Source organism: Girardinichthys multiradiatus, chromosome X, assembly GCF_021462225.1.
Source record: "Girardinichthys multiradiatus isolate DD_20200921_A chromosome X, DD_fGirMul_XY1, whole genome shotgun sequence".
Classification (NCBI taxonomy): domain Eukaryota; kingdom Metazoa; phylum Chordata; class Actinopteri; order Cyprinodontiformes; family Goodeidae; genus Girardinichthys; species Girardinichthys multiradiatus.
Window position 1 is genome coordinate 32,636,071 of NC_061817.1, and position 22,903 is coordinate 32,658,973.

Genomic DNA, 22,903 nt, shown 5'->3' on the forward strand with positions numbered 1-22,903 from the left:
GTCCCACCAGGGATAAAACACTCTGAACCACTGCTACACAACTTTAAAGGATGCATATCATGTTGTCACCAGGGCTGCTTTGGGACTTTCTGACCACTCTCTGGTCCATCTCATTCCAATCTACAGGCAGAAATTAAAAGCTTCCAAATCTGTGGTTCGGACTGTTAAGAAGTGGACTGAAGACTCCAAGGAGAAGTTACAGGTCTGTTTTTGAAACTTCAGCCACTGATTTAAACCAACTTACTGAGGTGGTGATGTAATATATCCGTTTCTGTGAGGACATGTGAGTGCAGACCAAGACCTTCTGCACATAGAATAACAGTAAACCTTGATTCACTTCTCATCTGAGGCAGTTGCGCAGGGATAAAGAAAAAGCTCACAGCAGTGGGGACCGTCCCCTGTACAAACAGGACAAATTGGCCAAGGAGATCAAAGCAGCGAAAAGAAGCTACAGTGAGACTCTGAAGAAAAGCTTCTTACATGGAGATGCTTCTGCTGTTTGGAATGGTTTAAAAAACCTGCCTACAGAAGCCATTCCAGGTAAATACGTTCTTTTAGCGCCTGAAAACAAAGAAGGCCCCAGGACCTGATAATGTCTCCCCATCATGCCTGAAAGTCTGCGCTGACCTGGCACCTATCTTCATTGAGATCTTCAACAAGTCACTGGAGCTGTGTGAGGTTCCCTCCTGTTTCAAATGCTCCACCATCATCCCAGTAACCAAGAAACACACCATCACAAGATTAAATGACTACAGGCCTGTCGCCCTGACGTCTGTGGTCATGAAATCCTTTGAACGACTGGTGTTGAAGTACCTGAAGGACATCACAAGCCCCCTGCTGGACCCCTTGCAGTTTGCCTACCGGGCAAACAGGTTGGCAGATGATGCAATCAACTTGGGACTGCACTTCATCCTTCAACACCTCGACCACCCAGGGATGTAAGCCAGGATCCTGTTTGTGAACTTCAGCTCAGCCTTCAACACTATCAACTCAGACATCCTCCACCAGAAGCTCAACCAGCTCAAAGTCCTGGCCTCCGCCTGTCAGTGGATCATCAGCTTCCTGAAGGACCGGTAGCAGCAGGTGAGGCTAGGGAGCAACTTCTTCCGCACAAGAACCATCAGCACGGCATCCCCGAGTGGTGTGTTCTCTCCTCACTGCTCTTCCCCCTCTACACAAATGACTGCACCTCAGCGGACCCATCTGTGAAACTCCTGAAGTTTGGAGATGGCACCGTCTTCACAGGTCTGCCTAAAAAGTCAATCAGACATCTGCAGTTGATCCAGAACGCTGCTGCCCGCGTCCTCAATAGAACTAAGAAAGTGGAGCACATCACCCCGGTTCTAAAGTCCCTACACTGGCTCCCTGTAGCTCAGAGAATAGACTTTAAAATATTTCTGTTAGTCTATAAATCACTGAATGGCTTAACACCAAAATACATTACAGACTTGTTGTTAGTGTATCAACCACCCAGACCTCTCAGGTCGTCTGGCTCAAATCTACTCTGCATACCCAAAACCAGAACTAAACATGGAGAAGCAGCTTTTAGTCCTTATGCTCCACTAAACTGCCAGAAAACTGTAAAAGCGCCAAAACCCTAAGTTGCTTTAAATCAAGATTAAAAACTTATTTGTTTAGAGTGGCCTTTGACTGTGCCATTTAGGCTTGGGATAGTTGCATTTTCAGTCCAATTTTCCTTTCATTTTCTTGTCAGTCATTCTATTCTCTTTATTTTATTTTATTTTACTTTTTTAAATTACCTCTGTTGTTTGATTTTATCATTTGATTTGTTTTTCTGTGTCTATCTGTGTTTATTTGCTTTGTGGTTGTATTGTAAGTGTATGTACAGCGATTTGAGTGTCTCGTTGCTGAAAGGCGCTATATAAAAAAATAACCTTATCTTACTTACCTTCACTGTTACTGGTCTGATCCAGGACAGTGATGAGTCTGCATACATACGGGAAGTGGATCCGCTGGTACACTGGTGTGGTCAGAACCACCTGGAGCTTAACCCACTCAAGACTGTGGAGATGATGGTGGACTTGCAGAGAAAACTGTTGTAATTATGAATATGAATATATTATTTAATATTTAATATTAATATTTGAATATTTTATTAAATAATATTTCATTCTGTCAAGGGTTGTCCTGTGAATACCAGCCCAGTAAGGCAGTGGTATTAGGACAAAATTGAAAGGGATGAGACCAGCTCTGACATTATTGAACACATAAACTCTGCACATACATGGAATGAATTCACACAATTTCTTAAAATACAAAAATACAGGTCCTTCTCAAAATATTAGCATATTGTGATAAAGTTCATTATTTTCCATAATGTCATGATGAAAATTTAACATTCATATATTTTAGATTCATTGCACACTAACTGAAATATTTCAGGTCTTTTATTGTCTTAATACGGATGATTTTGGCATACAGCTCATGAAAACCCAAAATTCCTATCTCACAAAATTAGCATATCATTAAAAGGGTCTCTAAACGAGCTATGAACCTAATCATCTGAATCAACAAGTTAACTCTAAACACCTGCAAAAGATTCCTGAGGCCTTTAAAACTCCCAGCCTGGTTCATCACTCAAAACCCCAATCATGGGTAAGACTGCCGACCTGACTGCTGTCCAGAAGGCCACTATTGACACCCTCAAGCAAGAGGGTAAGACACAGAAAGACATTTCTGAACGAATAGGCTGTTCCCAGAGTTCTGTATCAAGGCACCTCAGTGGGAAGTCTGTGGGAAGGAAAAAGTGTGGCAGAAAACGCTGCACAACGAGAAGAGGTGACCGGACCCTGAGGAAGATTGTGGAGAAGGGCCGATTCCAGACCTTGGGGGACCTGCGGAAGCAGTGGACTGAGTCTGGAGTAGAAACATCCAGAGCCACCGTGCACAGGCGTGTGCAGGAAATGGGCTACAGGTGCCACATTCCCCAGACCTGGGCTACAAAGAAGCAGCACTGGACTGTTGCTCAGTGGTCCAAAGTACTTTTTACGGATGAAAGCAAATTCTGCATGTCATTCGGAAATCAAGGTGCCAGAGTCTGGAGGAAGACTGGGGAGAAGGAAATGCCAAAATGCCAGAAGTCCAGTGTCAAGTACCCACAGTCAGTGATGGTCTGGGGTGCCGTGTCAGCTGCTGGTGTTGGTCCACTGTGTTTTATCAAGGGCAGGGTCAATGCAGCTAGCTATCAGGAGATTTTGGAGCACTTCATGCTTCCATCTGCTGAAAAGCTTTATGGAGATGAAGATTTCATTTTTCAGCACGACCTGGCACCTGCTCACATTGCCAAAACCACTGGTAAATGGTTTACTGACCATGGTATCACTGTGCTCAATTGGCCTGCCAACTCTCCTGACCTGAACCCCATAGAGAATCTGTGGGATATTGTGAAGAGAACGTTGAGAGACTCAAGACCCAACACTCTGGATGAGCTAAAGGCCGCTATCGAAGCATCCTGGGCCTCCATAAGACCTCAGCAGTGCCACAGGCTGATTGCCTCCATGCCACGCCGCATTGAAGCAGTCATTTCTGCCAAAGGATTCCCGACCAAGTATTGAGTGCATAACTGTACATGATTATTTGAAGGTTGACGTTTTTTGTATTAAAAACACTTTTCTTTTATTGGTCGGATTAAATATGCTAATTTTGTGAGATAGGAATTTTGGGTTTTCATGAGCTGTATGCCACAATCATCCGTATTAAGACAATAAAAGACCTGAAATATTTCAGTTAGTGTGCAATGAATCTAAAATATATGAATGTTAAATTTTCATCATTACATTATAGAAAATAATGAACTTTATCACAATATGCTAATTTTTTGAGAAGGACCTGTAAATCAACTCAAAGTCAAACATATTTCAATCAACAAACTCTTTACTATGCTAAAACAATCCAACTAAACTACCAAGCAGAATGAAAGAATAAGGAAGACTAATAGGTTATGTACAATATAAACAAGTTGATCAAAGATGATTGAGAATCATGACCAAAAGAGTGATGCAACATTACCATGCAATGTTATTTATGTTTGAGGACCAAGGATTATCTTGAAGAACCTGGAAGTGAAGTTAAGTTAGTCTTGGAACTAACTTAGGCAATAATTGGCATACCTTTAGACAACCATTCACAATGCAAGATCCAATAAAATATTATTTTAATAAAATAATATTTTAAGAATGATCTGCTGAATAAAACTAACCTTCTGGGTGACCAATTCTCAACTGTGTTTAATTAGCTGCCTTTATTTATTAAAATAATATTTAAAGAAAATTTATTTTGAAAAAGAACCAAATCTATGAGAAATTTTACTTAGTTATCAAGTTTAATAAAATAATATTTAGGTAAATATTATTTTACTAGATTGAAAACTAACAACCTTTTTGGGTAAATGATCTTAGCAGGCCAACACGTGTTCTTAGCAGTTAAAGCTAACAAGAGAAGCTTATAGCTTATCATCAAAATCAAACACATACCTTTAAAATACCATTAATAAAAGGGTTAAAATGCATAAGCGTGGATGGCACATAATGGCTGTTGGGTTTATGATTATTGATTGATTAATCTTGATCAATAATTATAATTACAAATCATAATCTGACAAAATCAATTTCTTAACCAAAAATCCTCATTTATGAATTGAGACCAGAGATGTTTCTGGTGTTGTAATTGCGGCTCAGCGCCTTTGACAATTACAACCGTTAAATACTCCGTAATAATTAATAACTATTGCCGGAGATGTCACTGTTTAATCGACCGTTTCAAGCAAGCTAGCACAGTGAGATTGAAGACAAAAGGGAAATGGAGAATTTTACCATGAGGTCGTTTTAACAGTCCAGTCTTACAACGCGCCCGCGTTGACTCTCAGATAGTAAACACAAGCAGCTCCAGGACCGCGGCGGATCCCGATATCAACATAACACATCAAAGTTTCAATAAGCAAGGTTACATGCACATATTATTCAGAACACATGAGATCCTAACCAGCGATTCTGATCGCTTCTACAACCTCTGACCCTGCCCAGGCCTTCTAATAAAGAAATAAAAGATTAAATAAAAGATGGGTTTTACTTGGTGTCGTCTTCTTCCTGAGCGAGGGAATTCGAGCGAGGAAAAGTGAGGGTAAGTTAATTGTGCGTCCACAATCAACTTCAGGGAAAGCGGTCAGTCTTCGTCCTTTGGTCTTCTTGACAAAAAGGAAAAATATGATCTGACCATCAAAGTCGACTTGGAAATGAAACACGATAGCGGTTCGTCTCTCCGAAACTCCGTGTTCTCAGTTACGTGTTCAACTCACGTCTTCGATCGGCAAAGTGAAATCTCTGGCCTTCTTAGTCCAAAAACCTCAGTTATGAATTGTTCGTTGTCCAACGAGAGAGAATGAATGAACTCTGCAAAGATCTCCGCAAAGATCTCCCCTCTTGAAGTGGCGCACTTCGATTACTAGTCCGGTCCTAGCAGAAGGCGAGTTTTCAAAAATGAGCGCCTTCCTATATAGCGTCCTGTGACGTCAGACTTGGGAGGCCCAGTCATATCAGTCGCAATGCTCGATGGGATATGTAGGAGCGGGCTGTCCTGGGTACAAAATGGCCGATGCCATTGGAGGGGCACAGTGACGTCCAACAACGTGCAGATAATCCAATACTCAGCAAACAAGTGGTCCAACATGGCCTATCTTCTGTGTTTAAAATCACCCTTCAAATAAAGTTTGTCTTAACTGTAAAAAAAAAAAAAAATGCAAACACAGAACACACAAACTGAGCACATGTGCTGAGCGGATAATCTGCTAGCACTAAAATGGTGGAGTTTTCAACATAAGCAAAACCAAACGTCATAAAACAAAAATTTTTTAGATTATTTCATTCTAAACCAGGGGCGTTTTTAGGGTCTCAAAACATTGGGGGCTTTAGCCCAAATCCAAAATATTTAGATTTCAATAAAACAATTTATAGGTAATTTAAAATTAAAATAATACAGGACATATTGTACCAGTTCTCTGTCTCGACTGGTTTTAGACTGAATGTGAATTATTGTGAATCAAACAAAAAAGGTTTGCAATAATTTTACTTTTTATTTTTGTTAGAAGCTGAATGAAGGACAGGGAGAAACAGAGTTTAGGCCTGATGAAAAACCATTTTGCTGAAGCAAATAATGACACATTTTGAGGTATTTAGAAAAAAACCTAATCTGAATTTTTGCTGACAAACGTTTTTCTTAAACTCAGAGATGTTTACTTTGGGCCAGATAAATGTGCTTCTTTTGTCATCTACATAAATTACCTTTTTAAACGTTACATTCTCATCAAAGTGTTCCATTCCTCAGGCTCCATTGTCTTTATTCTTTTATTTCAAAAAAAGAAACTGGTATAAAGTTGATTTTCCTAAGTCTTAGTCAAATGATAAAATCCTAAATCCGGGTTAGCATCATTTCTTTGCTCTTTAAAGAACCCAGGTGTGAAAACTTACAACCCCAAAGTGGTGGAAGGTGTACACCTGGAATCCATGTTCATACCAGAAATGCTTCTAGCATTCTGGCTAAGGAAATTATCAACTGGTAGAGAGCTGTATGACAAGTGTGTGTGTACCAAGAAGATCCCCTTTTATCTGAGGCACAACACAGCCACACTCCTCTTAGCAGACGGGCTCCGCCCTCTCCTTAAGACAGCCAGAGTGTGCACCTCCAGTGTGCAGATTGCTTGAGAAAAAAAAAAAATATTTCTTAACCAAAAATCATTACTTACGAATAGAAATCAGAGATGTCCTCTGGTGTTGTGATTATTGGCTCAAAGGTCTTTAATAATTACAAATTATTAACCAAAACCACCAACTGTCACTGTTTATTCAACCACTTCACCGAAGATGGAGGATCTTCGACCTTGTTCTGACAGATAAATCACTCTTGCACGAAATAAAGACAAACACTTCTCTTAATTATATATATATGAAGATTTATTGAAGCCAAATAATCCTGATATATCATTATTCTGGTCCAAAAACCTTCACCTAACTAACAAGCACCGTTCTACACAAAAGGAATAAAAATGACTACCTAACAATAATAATAAAAGAAAAATATATATGCGTATGTGTAATTTGGGTTAAATGGAAAGAGAAGTCCTCCTGGTGTGTTGATGTCTCGATTCCAGCGGTCAGCTGATAAAACGGTGAGCTGGGTGCTCTTAGCCACTATCAGATGATCGCACAAAATCTCGGACAAAGGGTCATAAAACTCTGAGGCGGGAACTCAGTGGAAAATCTCTTGTAATAAAAACTGGAACAAAAGAGTGGTCAGACCACGAGGCCCAGTCATTCAAAGCAGTTGCTTTGAATGAAAACTTTTAAAAGTCCAATTTCTAACTCCTGGCTGATTTGAGATCAGCTGGACAAAACATGAACCATGCACAATTCAGCACCGTTTGCGCACCAAATCAAAACACAGCTCAGAATAAAACACTTCAATCAGTATTGCATGCAACAACTTGATAACTTGGATTAACTACTGACTGATTCTACATCACCTTCACTATGCCTCATCCTGCCCAGACCTCTAAATGCACTTATCCGGTTTAATATGAAAGGACCGAAATTACTTTGATGTTGATTTTTTCTCTCCACCGGTTGACGAGGGATCAGGTCTGACGGAAAATGAGGGGAGGGGGGACCACGCGTCCGTGATCAAATTAAGAAAAAAAAAAAGAACGGTAATTTCTCATCCGTCCAGGACGGGAAAAGATGAAGAACCATTTAATCGACTGAATAACAAGGAGGAAACTCATCTCCTTGGAAATAGAACCTCTGTGGGGTTTCACCTGCGTCGGGCTTCGGCGCGGTCTTCGATCGGCATGAATAAACTTGATGACCTTCTTGTATCAGACAGATTTACAGCTTTCAAGCTCTTCCAGGAATGGCCTGTGAGTTTTTGTCTCTCCAGATATGCGCCTCCGAGACACGCTGAAATGGCAATAAAACTCTCCATCTCAGCTGGTTTATACTCCCAGTGACGTCAGAGCTGCGACGTCTGTTGAGCTGCGCATGTCAAAATGTGCGACCAAAATGGATGGTCCCAACATTGTATATGTGAATATTGTATATATGTATTTAAGGACATAAAGATATATGCAGAATATATCTTATAACGCAAAAAAAAAAAAAAAAGAAACCCAGAGAGCAAAGTGTACCGGAGTCAAATTCCTTGTTTGTTGTATGTAAGAACTTGGCAATAAAGCTGATTCTGATAACTGATCAACCAAATTATCCCTCTGTTGGGTCACTGGATTTTTGTTTTTGTTTTGCAAAGACAAGACCTCAGACACTTTATCAGCAGCACAAAGCAAACTGACAATGTTTATTATGTTCTGGTCAGGTAGACTGGAGAGAAGTGAATAAAAACATCCAGGATCAAATGAAAAAAACATTGCAAGACCTTCAGAAAACCTGGAACTTATTGATCAAGAACACTTTTCCAGACTGGAACAAAGTTCGCTTCATTAAAAGCTGAGTATAGGAAATTAGGGGTGATTTAAACCTTTTGCACAGTGTTTTCTCACATTATTAAAATAATGATACTTTCTCTACAGTATGGCCCTAGTTTTGTTCAAATTTGGATAATGCATTTAATATTTAATCTCAAACATAATAGATGAATCCATTAAGTACTTCAGCTTCCAAATAAAAGGAAAAGGTTTTAAAACCTAAAAACGTTTTCAAAGTAAAACATAAAACCAGACGGTTTGGTAGTTAATACTTATTTCTCCACATCAGAATGAAGTTAAACCATTAGAAAAATAACCTCTTTATCCACTGAGATTTAAATTCAGAAGTAGTTTAGTGAATAGAGGCCTGTAAAATGGAGTGAAAATGTCAGAGAAATGGATGTAGCTGGTGATAAATCTGCATTTTAGCTAAATGTTTTCAGAGAAGTCCTGACGCTTGATAAAGACTGTTATCTAATCATTGGACTTCTGAGCTTTCTCGTGTCTGCGTGAGCTGCAGATAAGCTTTTAACTAGATTTGAGGCAAGAGCATCATTTTTGATGGGGACAAAATGCAAAAAGCATCATCTCTTAGTTTTATTTCTGGATCAGTGACGTCTGTTGCTTTGATGGTGGTAGTTATGCTGATGTGACAGAGCATGGATCTGGGGCTTGTTAAAGCTTCCTTTTAGTAAGAGTAATCTGGACTGAATCCTGCATGATTACAAAGATTAGTAATAGCCGAGGAGGGAGAACATCATGCATATTGGTAAACATACATTTCAAAATGTATATCTTAAGTGAACATTAGTGAGGTTTTTGTTTTGTTTGTGCAAGCATGAGGATTTGAAGGCACTTAAAGAAATATGATGCATATTACCTCAAGAATGAATCAGATGTTGTGATACAAACGTAACCTGGAATGCGGTGACATTACTGGCAGCTAATGCGTTAAACCTGAACGGTTAGATGACAACTTTCAGCCAAGCCATGGGACAAACTGGGCAAGCTACATATGTTCTAGTTAGAGGTTCGCATTTACCCATTGTTATAAAAATCATTGTTGGACATAACGCATGGTTAAACTTATATGTACAGGCTCAAATATATACATACGGCCCCAGTTGCAACTCAGCCACACTTTGTTTGCCATGAACAACCTTCTCACATTGTTCTGGCTGGATATTTGCCCACCCTTCTTGCAGAATTGTTAGTTGGTTTAAATTTGCCTGTTTCCTTCCACAGACGTTTAGGCATAATACACACATTTTTAATACGGTTTGTTTGGATTTTTTGAGGTGAGGTTCTGCAAAGTTATTAAAAGTAATAGTTCCCCTGCCTGTAGTAGAAGGATATATCACTGTGAGCTTTTCAGGAATTTATTATGTCCTCAGAGTGATGGAAGCCATCAGCTAGGCAGAGGTACAACACCTGTTTAAGCTAACTTCAACAATTTCAATACACTCAAAATCAAAATATTAATAAAAGTTCTTGCTGTTTTAACAGATATTGATATTCTGCAATTTCACAACAGATGATTGTTGGAATTTGTTTTTTTTTTTTTTTTAAGCAAAACTATTTCTGTGTTCCTATGTAAAGTTACGTTCGTTGAGTCTGCTGGCTGAATCAATCCTCCGCACACCCCTCCCTAGCTCCGCCATTATTGGAATAAACTTTAGGATTTTGCATAAAATGTGCATCAGCAGAAGAAAGAAATTCGGCAAGTGTTGGGATTGTGATTATTGATTAATTTATATTTATCAGGGGCTGCACGGTGGTGCAGTTGGTAGCACTGTTGCCTTGCAGCAAGAAGGTCCTGAGTTCGATTCCCAGCCGGTGGTCTTTCTGCATGGAGTTTGCATGTTCTCCCTGTGTAGGCGTGGGTTTTCACCGGGTACTCCGGCTTCCTCCCACAGTCCAAAGACATGCCTGTTAATTGGTCACTCTAAATTGCCCTTATGTGTATGAATGAGTGTGCTTGGTTGTTTGTGTGTTGCCCTGCGATAGACTGGCGACCTGTCCAGGGTGTACCCTGCCTCTCGCCCATAGACTGCTGGAGATAGGCACCAGCTTCCCTGCGACCCACTATGGAATAAGCGGTAGAAAATGACTGACTAATATTTATCAATAATTATAATTAAAAATCATAATTTGAGAAAATTAATTTCTTAACCAAAAATCCTCATTTATGAATCGAAACCAGAGATGTCTTCTGGTGCTGTAATTGTGGCTCAATGCCTTTGATAATTACAACCATTAAATACTCGGTAATAATTGATAACTATTACCAGAGATGTGACTGTTTAATCAACCGTTTCTGCCGAAACGTGGGGAACTTTAACCTTATTTTGACTGACAAATCACTCTTGCACAAAATAAACACAAACGACTTCTCTTTATCTACGTGAATATTTATTAAATCAACAGCCTGATCTCCCTGGCTATTCCGATTCAATAATCTTCACCTAATCAAACATGCAAAGTTCTACACAGAAGGGTAAAATATCTAACTAAACAAAATAAAGCAAAACAGCAGTGGGTACTTGTACTCGTACTCATCGTCTTCCGCTTTATCCGGGACCGGGTCGCGGGGGCAGCAGACTCAGCAGAGACGCCCAGACGTCCCTCTCCCCAGACACCTCCTCCAGCTCATCCGGGTGGAGCCCAAGGCGTTCCCAGGCCAGCCGAGAGACATAGTCCCTCCAGCGTGTCCTGGGCCGTCCCCTGGGCCTCCTCCCGGTGGGACGTGCCTGGAACACCTCCCGAGGAAGGCGTCCAGGAGGCATCCGGTATAGATGCCCGAGCCACCTCAACTGGCTCCTCTCGATGTGGAGAAGCAGCGGCTCTACTCCGAGCCCCTCCCGGATGGCCGAGCTCCTCACCCTATCTCTAAGGGAGTGCCCGGCCACCCTACGGAGAAAGCTCATTTCAGCCGCTTGTATCCGGGATCTTGTTCTTTCGGTTATGACCCAAAGTTCATGGCCATAGTTGAGGATAGGAATGTAGACCGACCGGTAAATCGAGAGCTTTGCTTTTCGGCTCAGATCTCTCTTCACCACAACGGACCGGCACAGCGCCCCCATTACTGTGGCAGCCGCACCGATCAGTCTGTCGATCTCCCGCTTCATTCTTCCCTCACTCGTGAACAAGACCCCGAGATACTTAAACTCCTCCACTTGAGGCAGGAACTCCCCTCCAACCTGAAGAGGACAAGCCACCCTTTTCCGGTTGAGAACCATGGCCTCGGACTTGGAGGAGCTGATCTTCATCCCAGCCGCTTCACACTCGGCTGCGAACCGCCCCAGTGCATGCTGTAGGTCTTGGCTAGATGGGGCCAGCAGGACCACGTCATCTGCAAAAAGAAGAGATGAAATCCTCTGGTTCCCAAACCAGACCCCCTCCGGCCCTTGGCTGCGCCTAGAAATCCTGTCCATAAAAGTTATGAACAGGACCGGTGACAAAGGGCAGCCCTGCCGGAGTCCAACATGCACCGGGAACAGGTCCGACTTAGTGCCGGCAATGCGAACCAAACTCCTGCTCCGCTTGTACAGAGACCGGATGGCCCATTGTAAAGAGCCACCGAATCCATACTCCTGGAGCACCCCCCACAGGGCATCACGAGGGACACAGTCGAATGCTTTCTCCAGGTCCACAAAACACATGTGGACCGGTTGGGCAAACTCCCATGAACCCTCGAGTACCCTGTAGAGGGTATAGAGCTGGTCCGGTGTCCCACGGCCGGGACAAAAACCACACTGCTCCTCCTGAAGCCGGGGTTCGACTATCGGCCGGGCTCGTCTCGTCTCGTCGTCTTCCGCTTATCCGGGACCGGGCCGCGGGGGCAGCAGACTCAACAGAGACGCCCAGACGTCCCTCTCTCCAGACACCTCCTCCAGTTCCTCCAGGGGGAGCCCAAGGCGTTCCCAGGCCAGCCGAGAGACATAGTCCCTCCAGCGTGTCCTGGGCCTTCTCCCGGTGGGACGTGCCTGGAACACCTCCCGAGGAAGGCGTCCAGGAGGCATCCGGTATAGATGCCCGAGCCACCTCAACTGGCTCCTCTCGATGTGGAGGAGCAGCGGCTCTACTCCGAGCCCCTCCCGGATGGCCGAGCTCCTCACCCTATCTCTAAGGGAGTGCCCGGCCACCCTACGGAGGAAACTCATTTCAGCCGCTTGTATCCGGGATCTCGTTCTTTCGGTCATGACCCAAAGTTCATGGCCATCGGTGAAGGTAGGAACGTAGACCGACCAGTAAATTGAGAGCTTTGCTTTTCGGCTCAGCTCTCTCTTCACCACAACGCACTGGCACAGCGCCCCCATTACTGTGGCAGCCGCACCGATCTGTCTGTCGATCTCCCGCATTCTTCCCTCACTCGTGAACAAGACCCCGAGATACTTAAACTCCTCCACTTGAGGCAGGAACTCCCCTCCAACCTGAAGAGGACAAGCCACCCTTTTCCGGTCGAGTACCATGGCCTCGGACTTGGAGGAGCTGATCCTCATCCCAGCCGCTTCACACTCGGCTGCGAACCGCCACAGCGCATGCTGTAGGTCTTGGCTAGAGGTGGCCAGCAGGACCACGTCATCTGCAAAAAGAAGAGACGAAATCCACTGGTCCCCAGACCAGACCTCCTCTGGCCCTTGGCTGCGTCTAGAAATCCTGTCCATAAAAGTTATGAACAGGACCGGTGACAATGGGCAGCCCTGCCGGAGTCCAGCCCTGCCGGAGTCCAACATGCACTGCGAACAGGTCCGACTTAGTGCCGGCAATGCGGACCAAACTCCTGCTCCGCTCGTACAGGGACCGGATGGCCCCTAGTAAAGGGCCCCCAATTCCATACTCCTGGAGCACTCCCCACAGGGCATCACGAGGGACACAGTCGAATGCCTTCTCCAGGTCCACAAAACACATGTGAACCGGTTGGGCAAACTCCCATGAACCCTCGAGCACCCTGTAGAGGGTATAGAGCTGGTCCAGTGTTCCACGCCCGGGACAAAAACCACACTGCTCCTCCTGAAGCCGAGGTTCGACTATCGGCCGGGCTCTCCTCTCCAATACCCTGGCGTAGGCCTTACCAGGGAGGCTGAGGAGTGTGATACCCCTGTAGTTGGAACACACCCTCCGGTCACCCTTCTTATGAAGGGGGACCACCACCCCAGTCTGCCAATCCAAAGGCACTGTCCCCGTCCGCCACGCAATGTTGAAGAGGCGTGTCAACCATGACAGCCCCACAACATCCAAAGACTTGAGGTACTCAGGGCGGATCTCATCCAACCCCGAAGCCTTGCCACCGCGGAGCTTTTTAACCACCTCGGTGACTTCAGCCTGGGTGATGAAAGAGTCCAACCCCGAGTCCCCAGCCTCTGTTTCTACCAGGCAATGTGTGATGGCAGCAGTGGGTGTGTATGGATTAAACCAGCAGTTATGGCAAAAGTGATAATATGACAGGGGAATATGGTGTTGAACGAAGCTTTGGGAGCGCAGCCCGCCAGAAAGTGTAGCTCAGTGAGATGCAGGCAGTCATAAACTTTCCCCCCAGCAAGGTTGTAAACCCCAAGGACAAAGGATAATACAACTTTTGGCGGCAAGCCAGTAAGCAGGAAGGTCAAAGACAGAGAAAATGGTTGATTTTCACCATAAGGTTATAATAGCAGTCCAGTTTCACAGCGCACCTGCTCTCAGGTGTTTACACGGTGAAAGCACAATCTTGTGACTCGGCGGCCTCAGAAAACAACAGTAATCACGTTTCAAAAGAACAATGGCATGCACATACAATTCAGAACACATTAGACTCTAAGTGGCGATTCTACATCGCACTAAAGCCTCCTCTATCCTGCCCAAGCTATTCCTAATAAAGAAATGAAAATAAAAGGGTGGATTTTACTTGTTGAAGTCTTCCTTTTGGGGCAGCGAGTGAGAGAGAAAACAAAGGAGGGGGGGTGAAGGGTTCCACGTGTCCACGGATACTCCAAGAAAGTGGTGAATCTCCGTCTTTTGGCCTCCTTGGCGAAAAGGAAAAATATGATCTGACCGTCAGCAGTTGACTAGTACAAAACAAGGAGGGAAAGTTGTGTCTCCTTGAAACTCCGGGGTTATGTGTTAAACTCACGTCTTCGATCGGCAAAGTGAAATTTCTGGCCTTCTCATTCCAGAAACCTCTTTCATGAATTTTTCTTGGCCAACGAAGGAGAATAAATGAAGGATCCACGTGGGACGTCTTCTTCTCCAGCGAGATGCTTCAGTTGCGTGGTAACCGTGTTGAGGTCCCAAGCTGAAGGCAATGGATTAAAGCGTTCACCTTCTTATATTACCTCCTGTGACGTCAGACTTGGGACGGCCCCATCATATCAGTCGCAATGGCCGCTGGGATTTGTAGTAAGGACTGTCCTGGGATACAAAATGGCCAGAAGGTCTGGTAGCGTCCAGCAACATGCAAATGGTCCAATATTCAGCAAACAAGTGGTCCAACACAAGGAAGTGTCACTGCCCACCTCAAAAGCAGTTAAATACCAACATTGATTGTGAGTTCACTGACTAAGATAGTAGTGACAGCTGTAAAGTGAAAACTTCCAGCACAACTGAAACTTGTAGCAGCCCGCATGGTAGGGCTAGGTAATATGACCTAAAATGAAAATCTCTATATATCTGGGCTTTGTATTGATATACAATATATTGTGATATTTTAAAATCCATTCTTATTTACTGCATTGATGTTCAACCCAATAAAGCAGTGGTAGACCATGTATGCATTCCTTAACAGTCCCCCATTGGGTCAGCTGGGAAGAAGCGATGATGATCAGGAGAAAAGTGTTAGACTGCAGGAAGACATCATAGATGATTTATTGAATTGTATTCCAGCTAATAAAATATAAACTAATGAAGTATATCGTATTGTTGATTCGTTGACTATTTTCATTTTAGGCAATAATTTTTTTGTCTGCACCGAAAAACTCTGTAATGTTTATATCGGTAATATGGTTGACATGTTCATCCACCGCTCTTGTATAAAATATAATAAAAACTATAAACCTTTAACAGCAGCCATTCCACAAATTACTACAATTGTACAATGTGACTGGGGAAAAAAAAAGTATAGGAAAAGATGACACCCTTTGCAAATATGAAGCAGTAGTTTACAGGGTAGCATAGTGCTATATTCAGGAAGGTTGTGTGTGCTTGTTTTTATTTTTCCTTTTTTAAAGAGACACTTCCTACAAATGACATAAAACGACCTTAAACCTTTGAAAATTATACTATAGTGATCCTCCCATTTCATATGAAATGAATATGATTAATTTGAAGATACTAGTTTAGTTTTTTTTTATAACAATAAACATTACATGTGAGAAATAATTAGTTTACCTGTGAAAATGCTTTTATTGTGACTTTTGGAGTATTTCATTACAAAGATATTTAAGGCCACAAAAAATACCTTCCAAAGCCTCATTTTAAGATGTAGTTTTAATGAGCCCCTGTTTTTAATTTATCCACATATAGGTTCCATCCATTGGTTTCATTTATTGTTCCCCTGGTGACCTCATCACACTAATGTGGCAGCGGTGTTGATGATGTCTTTGTCCCAGAGTGAACTACACAGCAGCAGTATGAGCTATGGCGCTGTTTGGATTGTTCAAAGAAAACACATCCATTTACACTTTAATTATTCAGAAACCTCTTTGAACCCCAGATTCCAGCTCATTAAATTTACAATAATGAAAATTTTTTGTCTCAATTTGTTTTCTTCGAGCTTTAGACGTTTTAAGTGGTGATTGAAGCTATGATTAGATGATGATTCTCATAGAGAGTACTTCTAATCATTGATTAAAAACGAGATTCCCAAACTCTAAAATTCATAAAACACTGAAGTACTGAAATACTCAGTGGGACACACAAATCTGTATGTTATTCAACAGTTGGGGGCTGAATTGCAACGTCTGATAATTTGGCTGTTGAAGAAGGAGCCTTACCCAACTCCATCCTCTTAAACAATGCAATTTGAATTACACGTAATATAAAAAACCCTTAATGTTCCGCTGCAGAATGTTTTTACTCATTTTTCCTTGAACCATTTTGTCAAACAATAAAATGTAATGAAAGACTTATTTGAACGTGATTTATGCAAAACATGCACCTCATTGTCTGATTAATCAGTTGCATTATTGGAGGCTCTCTGCAATATAAAACTTTATGCTTTCTTCAGGTCAGTTGACTTGGATAAAACCAAATGTGCACTTTGACGCATGGGCAGTTCGTGCATTAATGGTGCCCTAGGCAGGCCCCTCCTTTTACCTCCAGTTTTACGTATCTCTGTACAGTTTAGACGTTTCTCTCAATCTAAGGTGGTTCTAATGCAAAGAAAGCGGGAGATGGATAGACAGATAAGGGCCTTGTCTGTGGTAATGCCTGCAATACATGTCTGTCGTGGTGAAGAAACAGCTGAGACAAAAAGCAAAGCTCTTGATTTATTGGTCTGTCTATGTTCTGACTCCCACCTTGGTGATGGGATCTTTGACAGACGGACGAAACGTTGATTATATCTCTATAACTAGTCTTAATCCTCAGGAGCCCAACATAAGAAGTTTTCCTTTCTTAGCGTTTTCAGGCCATTTTAGCGATGTTCACACAGCAGGCAAACGCAACCAAAATCAGATTTGTAAATTTTTTTTTTCACCTGAAAAATTGAAATTGGGCCACTTTCATTTGTGGTGCCAAGTTCGATATGTATCCGTTATTTTCAAAGTGAAGAACAAAAAACTCAGGCAAAAAAATTGAATTGTGCAGTAAGACTTATAGTGTGAACATAGCCATGGATTACCTGAAACAAACCAGATAATTTTAAACAAACAAAACTAAAGATAGAAATGATAGAAAAAAGGAGAATAAGAAAATAGAAATAAGACAGTTTGTCTAAAATGCAGACTTATTCCTCTTCACCCCTTAAACATTTTAAATGGTTAATGTCACCTTGAAATTAACATTCAGTTCATTGCAGAATCCTTATTTACTGTAAATATGTCCAATTTCAGCTGCATTGTACTTACCAGCTTACACTGCTGATGGATAGAAACTGTAGGTGTGGTTGCAGTATCTTCCTGTCCTCATTCAGAAAACCCTGACATGCTGTCCTGCATATCCATGTTGATGTTTTTAGGTTAACCATAACCATCTCCCCTGGTTTATGTCACTACACAAAATGTTGTATCAAATGACCCACAGGCCCATGTAAAAAATTAAATAAAACATTTGAATTTCATGAAAACGTTCCACATTTGTTTTTACTTATTTCATAAAAGACTCATTTCTGGTAATTTATATGCTACCAATTCACAAGGAATGTCATCTTAAGGCACCTTACAAGTAAAAAAAAAAAGAAGTAAATTCAGTCATATCAGATAAATTGATCCTAGTTATCAAACAGTTCAGTTTATTTAAACTGGTTAAAAAGTTTTCTATCTAAGGGAACCCAGCAGATCACATCGAGTCAGTGACTTGCAGCATTCACTCCTCCTGGATGAGCATGTAGCGACAGTGGACAGTCACTTGCATTGTTTTGTTGACTTTACAGCAATCCTTCATACTGAGCATGCATGTAGCGAAAACTCCCTTTTAACAGAAAGAAACCTCCAGCAGAACCAGAACCTGGCTGTGTGACTGACCAACTGGGGGGTTGAGAGGACAGGGCAGACACAAAAAAAAACACAGAAGTGCTGATCCAGTTGTACTTTCTATGTTATATATTATGTAGATTTATTACACATAAAATAAAATATTTCAAGGCTTTATTTCTTGTCATTTTGATGGGTAAGGCTGTAGCGACTTAGATCCACAAATAAAGCTGCTCCAGGTGAGTTGGTTTTGTTCTAAAACGCATCACCAATGAGCCATGATGAGTCCAACTTGTGTTTTGTGTATTTATTTTAATGTATTTTGGTGCTAAGTCATTCAGTGATTTATAAACTAACAGAAGTATTCTAAAGTCTGTTCTCTGACATGCAGGGAGTGTAGGAACCTTAGATCTAAGGTGATGTGCTCTACTTAGTTCTAGTGAGTTCTAGTTCTGATCAGCTGCAGCTGTCTGATTGACTGTCTAGGCAGACCTGTGAAGAAACTGTTGCAATTATCAATTTGACTAAAGATAAACACATTGATGAGTTTTCTAGATCCTGCTGTGATAATAATCCTTTAATCCTGGAAATGTTCTGTCTTGAAGTCCAACTTAGTAATTGTCTTTATGTGAATGAAGGTTCCGGTCTGAGTCCATCACTACACAGATTTCGAGCCTCATCACTGGTTTCTAGCTGTAGTAACTGAAGCTGTGCGCTGACTTGATGACTAACTCCTCCAAAAACTAGTGCCTCAGTTTTGTTTCACCCGAAGGAAATTATGGGACATCCACACATTGATTTGTTCTATGCATTTACCCAGCGTTTGCATGGTTTCATAATCACCTGGTGACGTTAGAAGTTATAGCTGTGTGTCATCTGCATTGTTATGGTAACTTATCTTGTTGTTTGTTATGGTATGAGCATGAATATGTAGGTTTGTATCTGCAGCTCTACACTCTGAAGTGAAGCTGACAGGGCTTTGGGGGAGGTGCTGTGATTAATGGTACCAATAGCAACTTTTATCTGTAGGCATCTACTGCTACCCTTTCACAGATAAGGTGCAAGGAAAGCCTATAAGGAGAGGATACATGAGAGTTATTTTGAGAAACACGTCTCTGTTGCAGATTGGGATAATTATCTTTTCAGCTTTTGGATAAAGACATAATGAAATATTACATATAAAAACTGAATATGAGACAAAAGTTGATGTATAATTTCTTCTACCCCTCACAGATTTCCCCTCCTCACCTCTGACCCATGAAAGAAGCGATGCCGGTTCTCACAGCTGGAGCAGGTATGACCAGCTGGAATATATGGTCAACAGAGTCTGTACGGCTGGAAGCTCACTGCAGGTTAATGTCCATGATGTTTTTTTTTCCTTCACAGGGCTGCATGAAACACTGGCTCTGCTGACCTCTCAGTTGCGCCCCAATGCCAACCACAAAGAGGACATGGTCTTTCTGAAAGACGTCTTCAGTGAGAGGAGTTTGGGATACCTCATGAAGGTGACAAATCCTTCTTAGGAGTTCCTACTAAAAACAAACATAATTACGGTATATCAATGTTTTTTAGCTTCTGACTAAAATGCCACCCCATTAAGTTTTTTTTTGTGATGCAAGTTTATTTTCCATGTATGATCCTGCTGGAACACAGTTCTAAGTAATATAACTTTATAGATTCAAAGTGCAAGTTACTTTGGTTTTCACACGGCTAATTTGTTCCATTGCGTCATAAAGCTTTCTATAAAAACGTAATTTGAGGTCAGTTAGGTATGGCCTAGGGGGTAAAATTTACATCAGTGAAAGACAAATATACAGAGAGAAAAAAATGCTTTATTTAGCAGTTTGAGGTCCCCAAATCCTACATGTTTTCCAAAGCTAAAATTAGAACCACCTTCTCAACATGGTGGAGCTTGAGTACCACAGTGATCCTGGGGGCTATGTTGTCTGGGTACCTGAGAAGACCTGGGACAGAGTTGGGGCCTCATCTGTAGTAGTGAAGGTGTAGATTGTCTGAAGCATCATTCAGTTCCCAAAACATAGCCAAAGGACGCACCAATTTACCCACCAAATAGCACTCAATGTTGCAGTGTGAGCGCACATTCGCTGAATTTAAATGGTGGTTTTTAAATTAGAAAAGTGCAGTTGAGACAACTTAAAGCAGAGCAAATAAAAGTTCCCTAACAAGATGAAAATGGCTAAAACAAACAAAACTGGTTGTAGGAATATAGCATGTATTTAGTCTAGTTTTTCTGTAGAGTACATTTGTAACAGTTAGTTAGAAAATGAATTAATACCAAAGGAACTAGAGAAATGTTTGTGTTTAAAATAAACTGTAAATGTAAATTTAATTTTAAACAATTTGATGTTTGAATCTGAATGGGTGAATAACTGTAAAAGTCATAATGTATTTTTTAAAATATTTTGTACAAGTAGGCCTACATGTTTGAATAAATGTGTTCTCCAACATTTGTGTATACTTACCTTTACCAATGCTCTTTCTTCTGAATAGATAATGTCCATCCTCCAATCACCCTTTTGGTTATGGAATTATAAAATTCTGAAAAACCAGCAGAATATTGTTTTTACCAAGGGGTGCACTTTTATTAACTTTGAAGGAAAAATGACCCACAGGGTTGCAAATTTCCTTAGGCTGATCATTCAAATTTATATTTTTTGCCTTATGATGTCCCCTAACTGTGGCCAGTGGAATAGCTTTTTTTTCCAGGGTTTCACAAAAATATTTTAGTTTAGTAACTTCCCAGTAAAAAGGCATAAAGTGCTGAAATCTTTATTTTTATTTGTGGAGTGTTTTTAGCTTTGAGCTATCCAGTTAGACTTGTGAGCTTTTAAAGTGTGGAAAAAGGGGGGAATAGTTTTTTTCCAAAGGACACATAAAACATGTCAAAGATTTTTCTTTTAATAACTTTCCCAGGTAAGGATACTCCTTATCTGGTTGCCCTGTCCATTATTGATGTTTTGTGAAGTAACATAATTTTTTTAACCATTGTGCCATATCCAATCAGTAACCCAAAGCCTCACTAAAAATGAAAATAAATTTCTTTACACAGATACATGAGAAACTGAGACAGTACGAGAGACAAAGCCCCACACCGGTCCTCCACAGCGCCTCCTCTCTGGCTGAAGATGTAAGCTCACCTCACACACGACATAAATTATTACCCACTTGAAGACAGCTTTCAGCCTCTGTGAGTTAGCTTCTAGTGCAACCTTAAAAAATGAATTTTAATGTTGCCAAATGTGCTGAGTCATCCTGATTCTCCTCTAATGAAGCCTCACATCCAGCTTCTCTCTTTCTCACATCAGTGGGAGTAATGTGCTGACCTTAGCTATTTGCTACTCCTCTTTCCATGTGTTTGTCTGTGTGTCTGTCTGTAATTACTCCACAGTAAGCTGAAAATGACCTGTGTTCACATGCATTTTAAAAGACTGCGTTAAAGTTTTTGCTGGTTTTCAGGTGGCAGAAGAGCTACAGACTGGACCAATGAGCTCAGAGGAGAAGGAACTGCTGCACCTGCTGATGTCACCACATCTGAAGGTAAACACACATTCAGCAGCTTTTGTTTTCCTATCCCACCAACTGTGCATCCATTTTTAGAAACGTCATTTGTAATGATCTGGAGCTTTTAACAGGTTCAAAAGAACCTTGCTTTTGGTTCATTTCAGCAGCTGAGTATTAGAAGTTTAATCTATTTTTTAATCCCATCAGGCTGTCCTCTCAGTGCATGACACCGTGGCTCAGAAGAACTTTGACCCTGTGTTGCCTCCGCTGCCTGATGATTTTGAGGACGAGCTGGATGAGGAGTCTGTGAAGATTGTCAGACTAGTGAAGAACAAGGAGCCTCTGGTGAGTTGCAACATGATAACTAATCTGCAGGAGAAAAGTGAGCAATTTGCTTCCTTTGGTAGACGATTGTATCTCTTTGTCAGGGAGCAACGATCAGACGAGATGAAACAACAGGAGCAGTGATCGTAGCCCGGATTATGAGAGGAGGTGCTGCAGATCGAAGCGGTACATCAAGCTTTAAAGTACTCCCTTTGGTTTACAACTCCACCTACAAACTCTACATTTGAAACTAAGGCAACAGACACAGTTGATTTTATTTAGAAATGTAAGTAATTTGGGCATGGAGCGTGGAGTAGCGGTATAGTCCGCAATCCGTATACAGAGGCCTCAGTCCTCGACGCAGCCAGCCCGGGTTCGAATCCTGACCCTGAGACCTGTGCTGCATGTCTCCCCGTCTCTCCACCTCATTTCCTGTCTGCCTATGTTGGAAAAGTAACAGAAATAAAGGCCACTTGTGCTGCAATATATATCTATATATACAGGGGTTGGACAATGAAACTGAAACACCTGTCATTTTAGTGTGGGAGGTTTCATGGCTAAATTGGACCAGCCTGGTAGCCAGTCTTCATTGATTGCACATTGAACCAGTAAGAGCAGAGTGTGAAGGTTCAATTAGCAGGGTAAGAGCACAGTTTTGCTCAAAATATTGAAATGCACACAACATTATGGGTGACATACCAGAGTTCAAAAGAGGACAAATTATTGGTGCACGTCTTGCTGGCGCATCTGTGACCAAGATAGCAAGTCTTTGTGATGTATCAAGAGCCACGGTATCCAGGGTAATGTCAGCATACCACCAAGAAGGACGAACCACATCCAACAGGATTAACTGTGGACGCAAGAGGAAGCTGTCTGAAAGGGATGTTCGGGTGCTAACCCGGATTGTATCCAAAAAACATAAAACCACGGCTGCCCAAATCATGGTGGAATTAAATGTGCACCT

General features: G+C 41.8%; 1 protein-coding gene across 4 annotated transcripts in view; it reads left to right on the forward strand.

Annotated features, from left to right (window-relative positions):
- Positions 1-22,903, forward strand: part of LOC124862843 (MAGUK p55 subfamily member 3-like) — a 63,369-nt gene that overhangs the window by 20,498 nt on the left and 19,968 nt on the right. For all 4 annotated transcript variants that reach the window (XM_047357007.1, XM_047357008.1, XM_047357010.1 and 1 more), the window contains 6 exons: positions 19,327-19,387; positions 19,480-19,598; positions 21,164-21,241; positions 21,571-21,651; positions 21,823-21,960; positions 22,044-22,125. In XM_047357007.1, coding sequence (XP_047212963.1) covers positions 19,351-19,387; positions 19,480-19,598; positions 21,164-21,241; positions 21,571-21,651; positions 21,823-21,960; positions 22,044-22,125 — 535 coding nt within the window. In that variant the 5' untranslated portion in view covers positions 19,327-19,350. The remainder of the gene's footprint in view (positions 1-19,326; positions 19,388-19,479; positions 19,599-21,163; positions 21,242-21,570; positions 21,652-21,822; positions 21,961-22,043; positions 22,126-22,903) is intronic.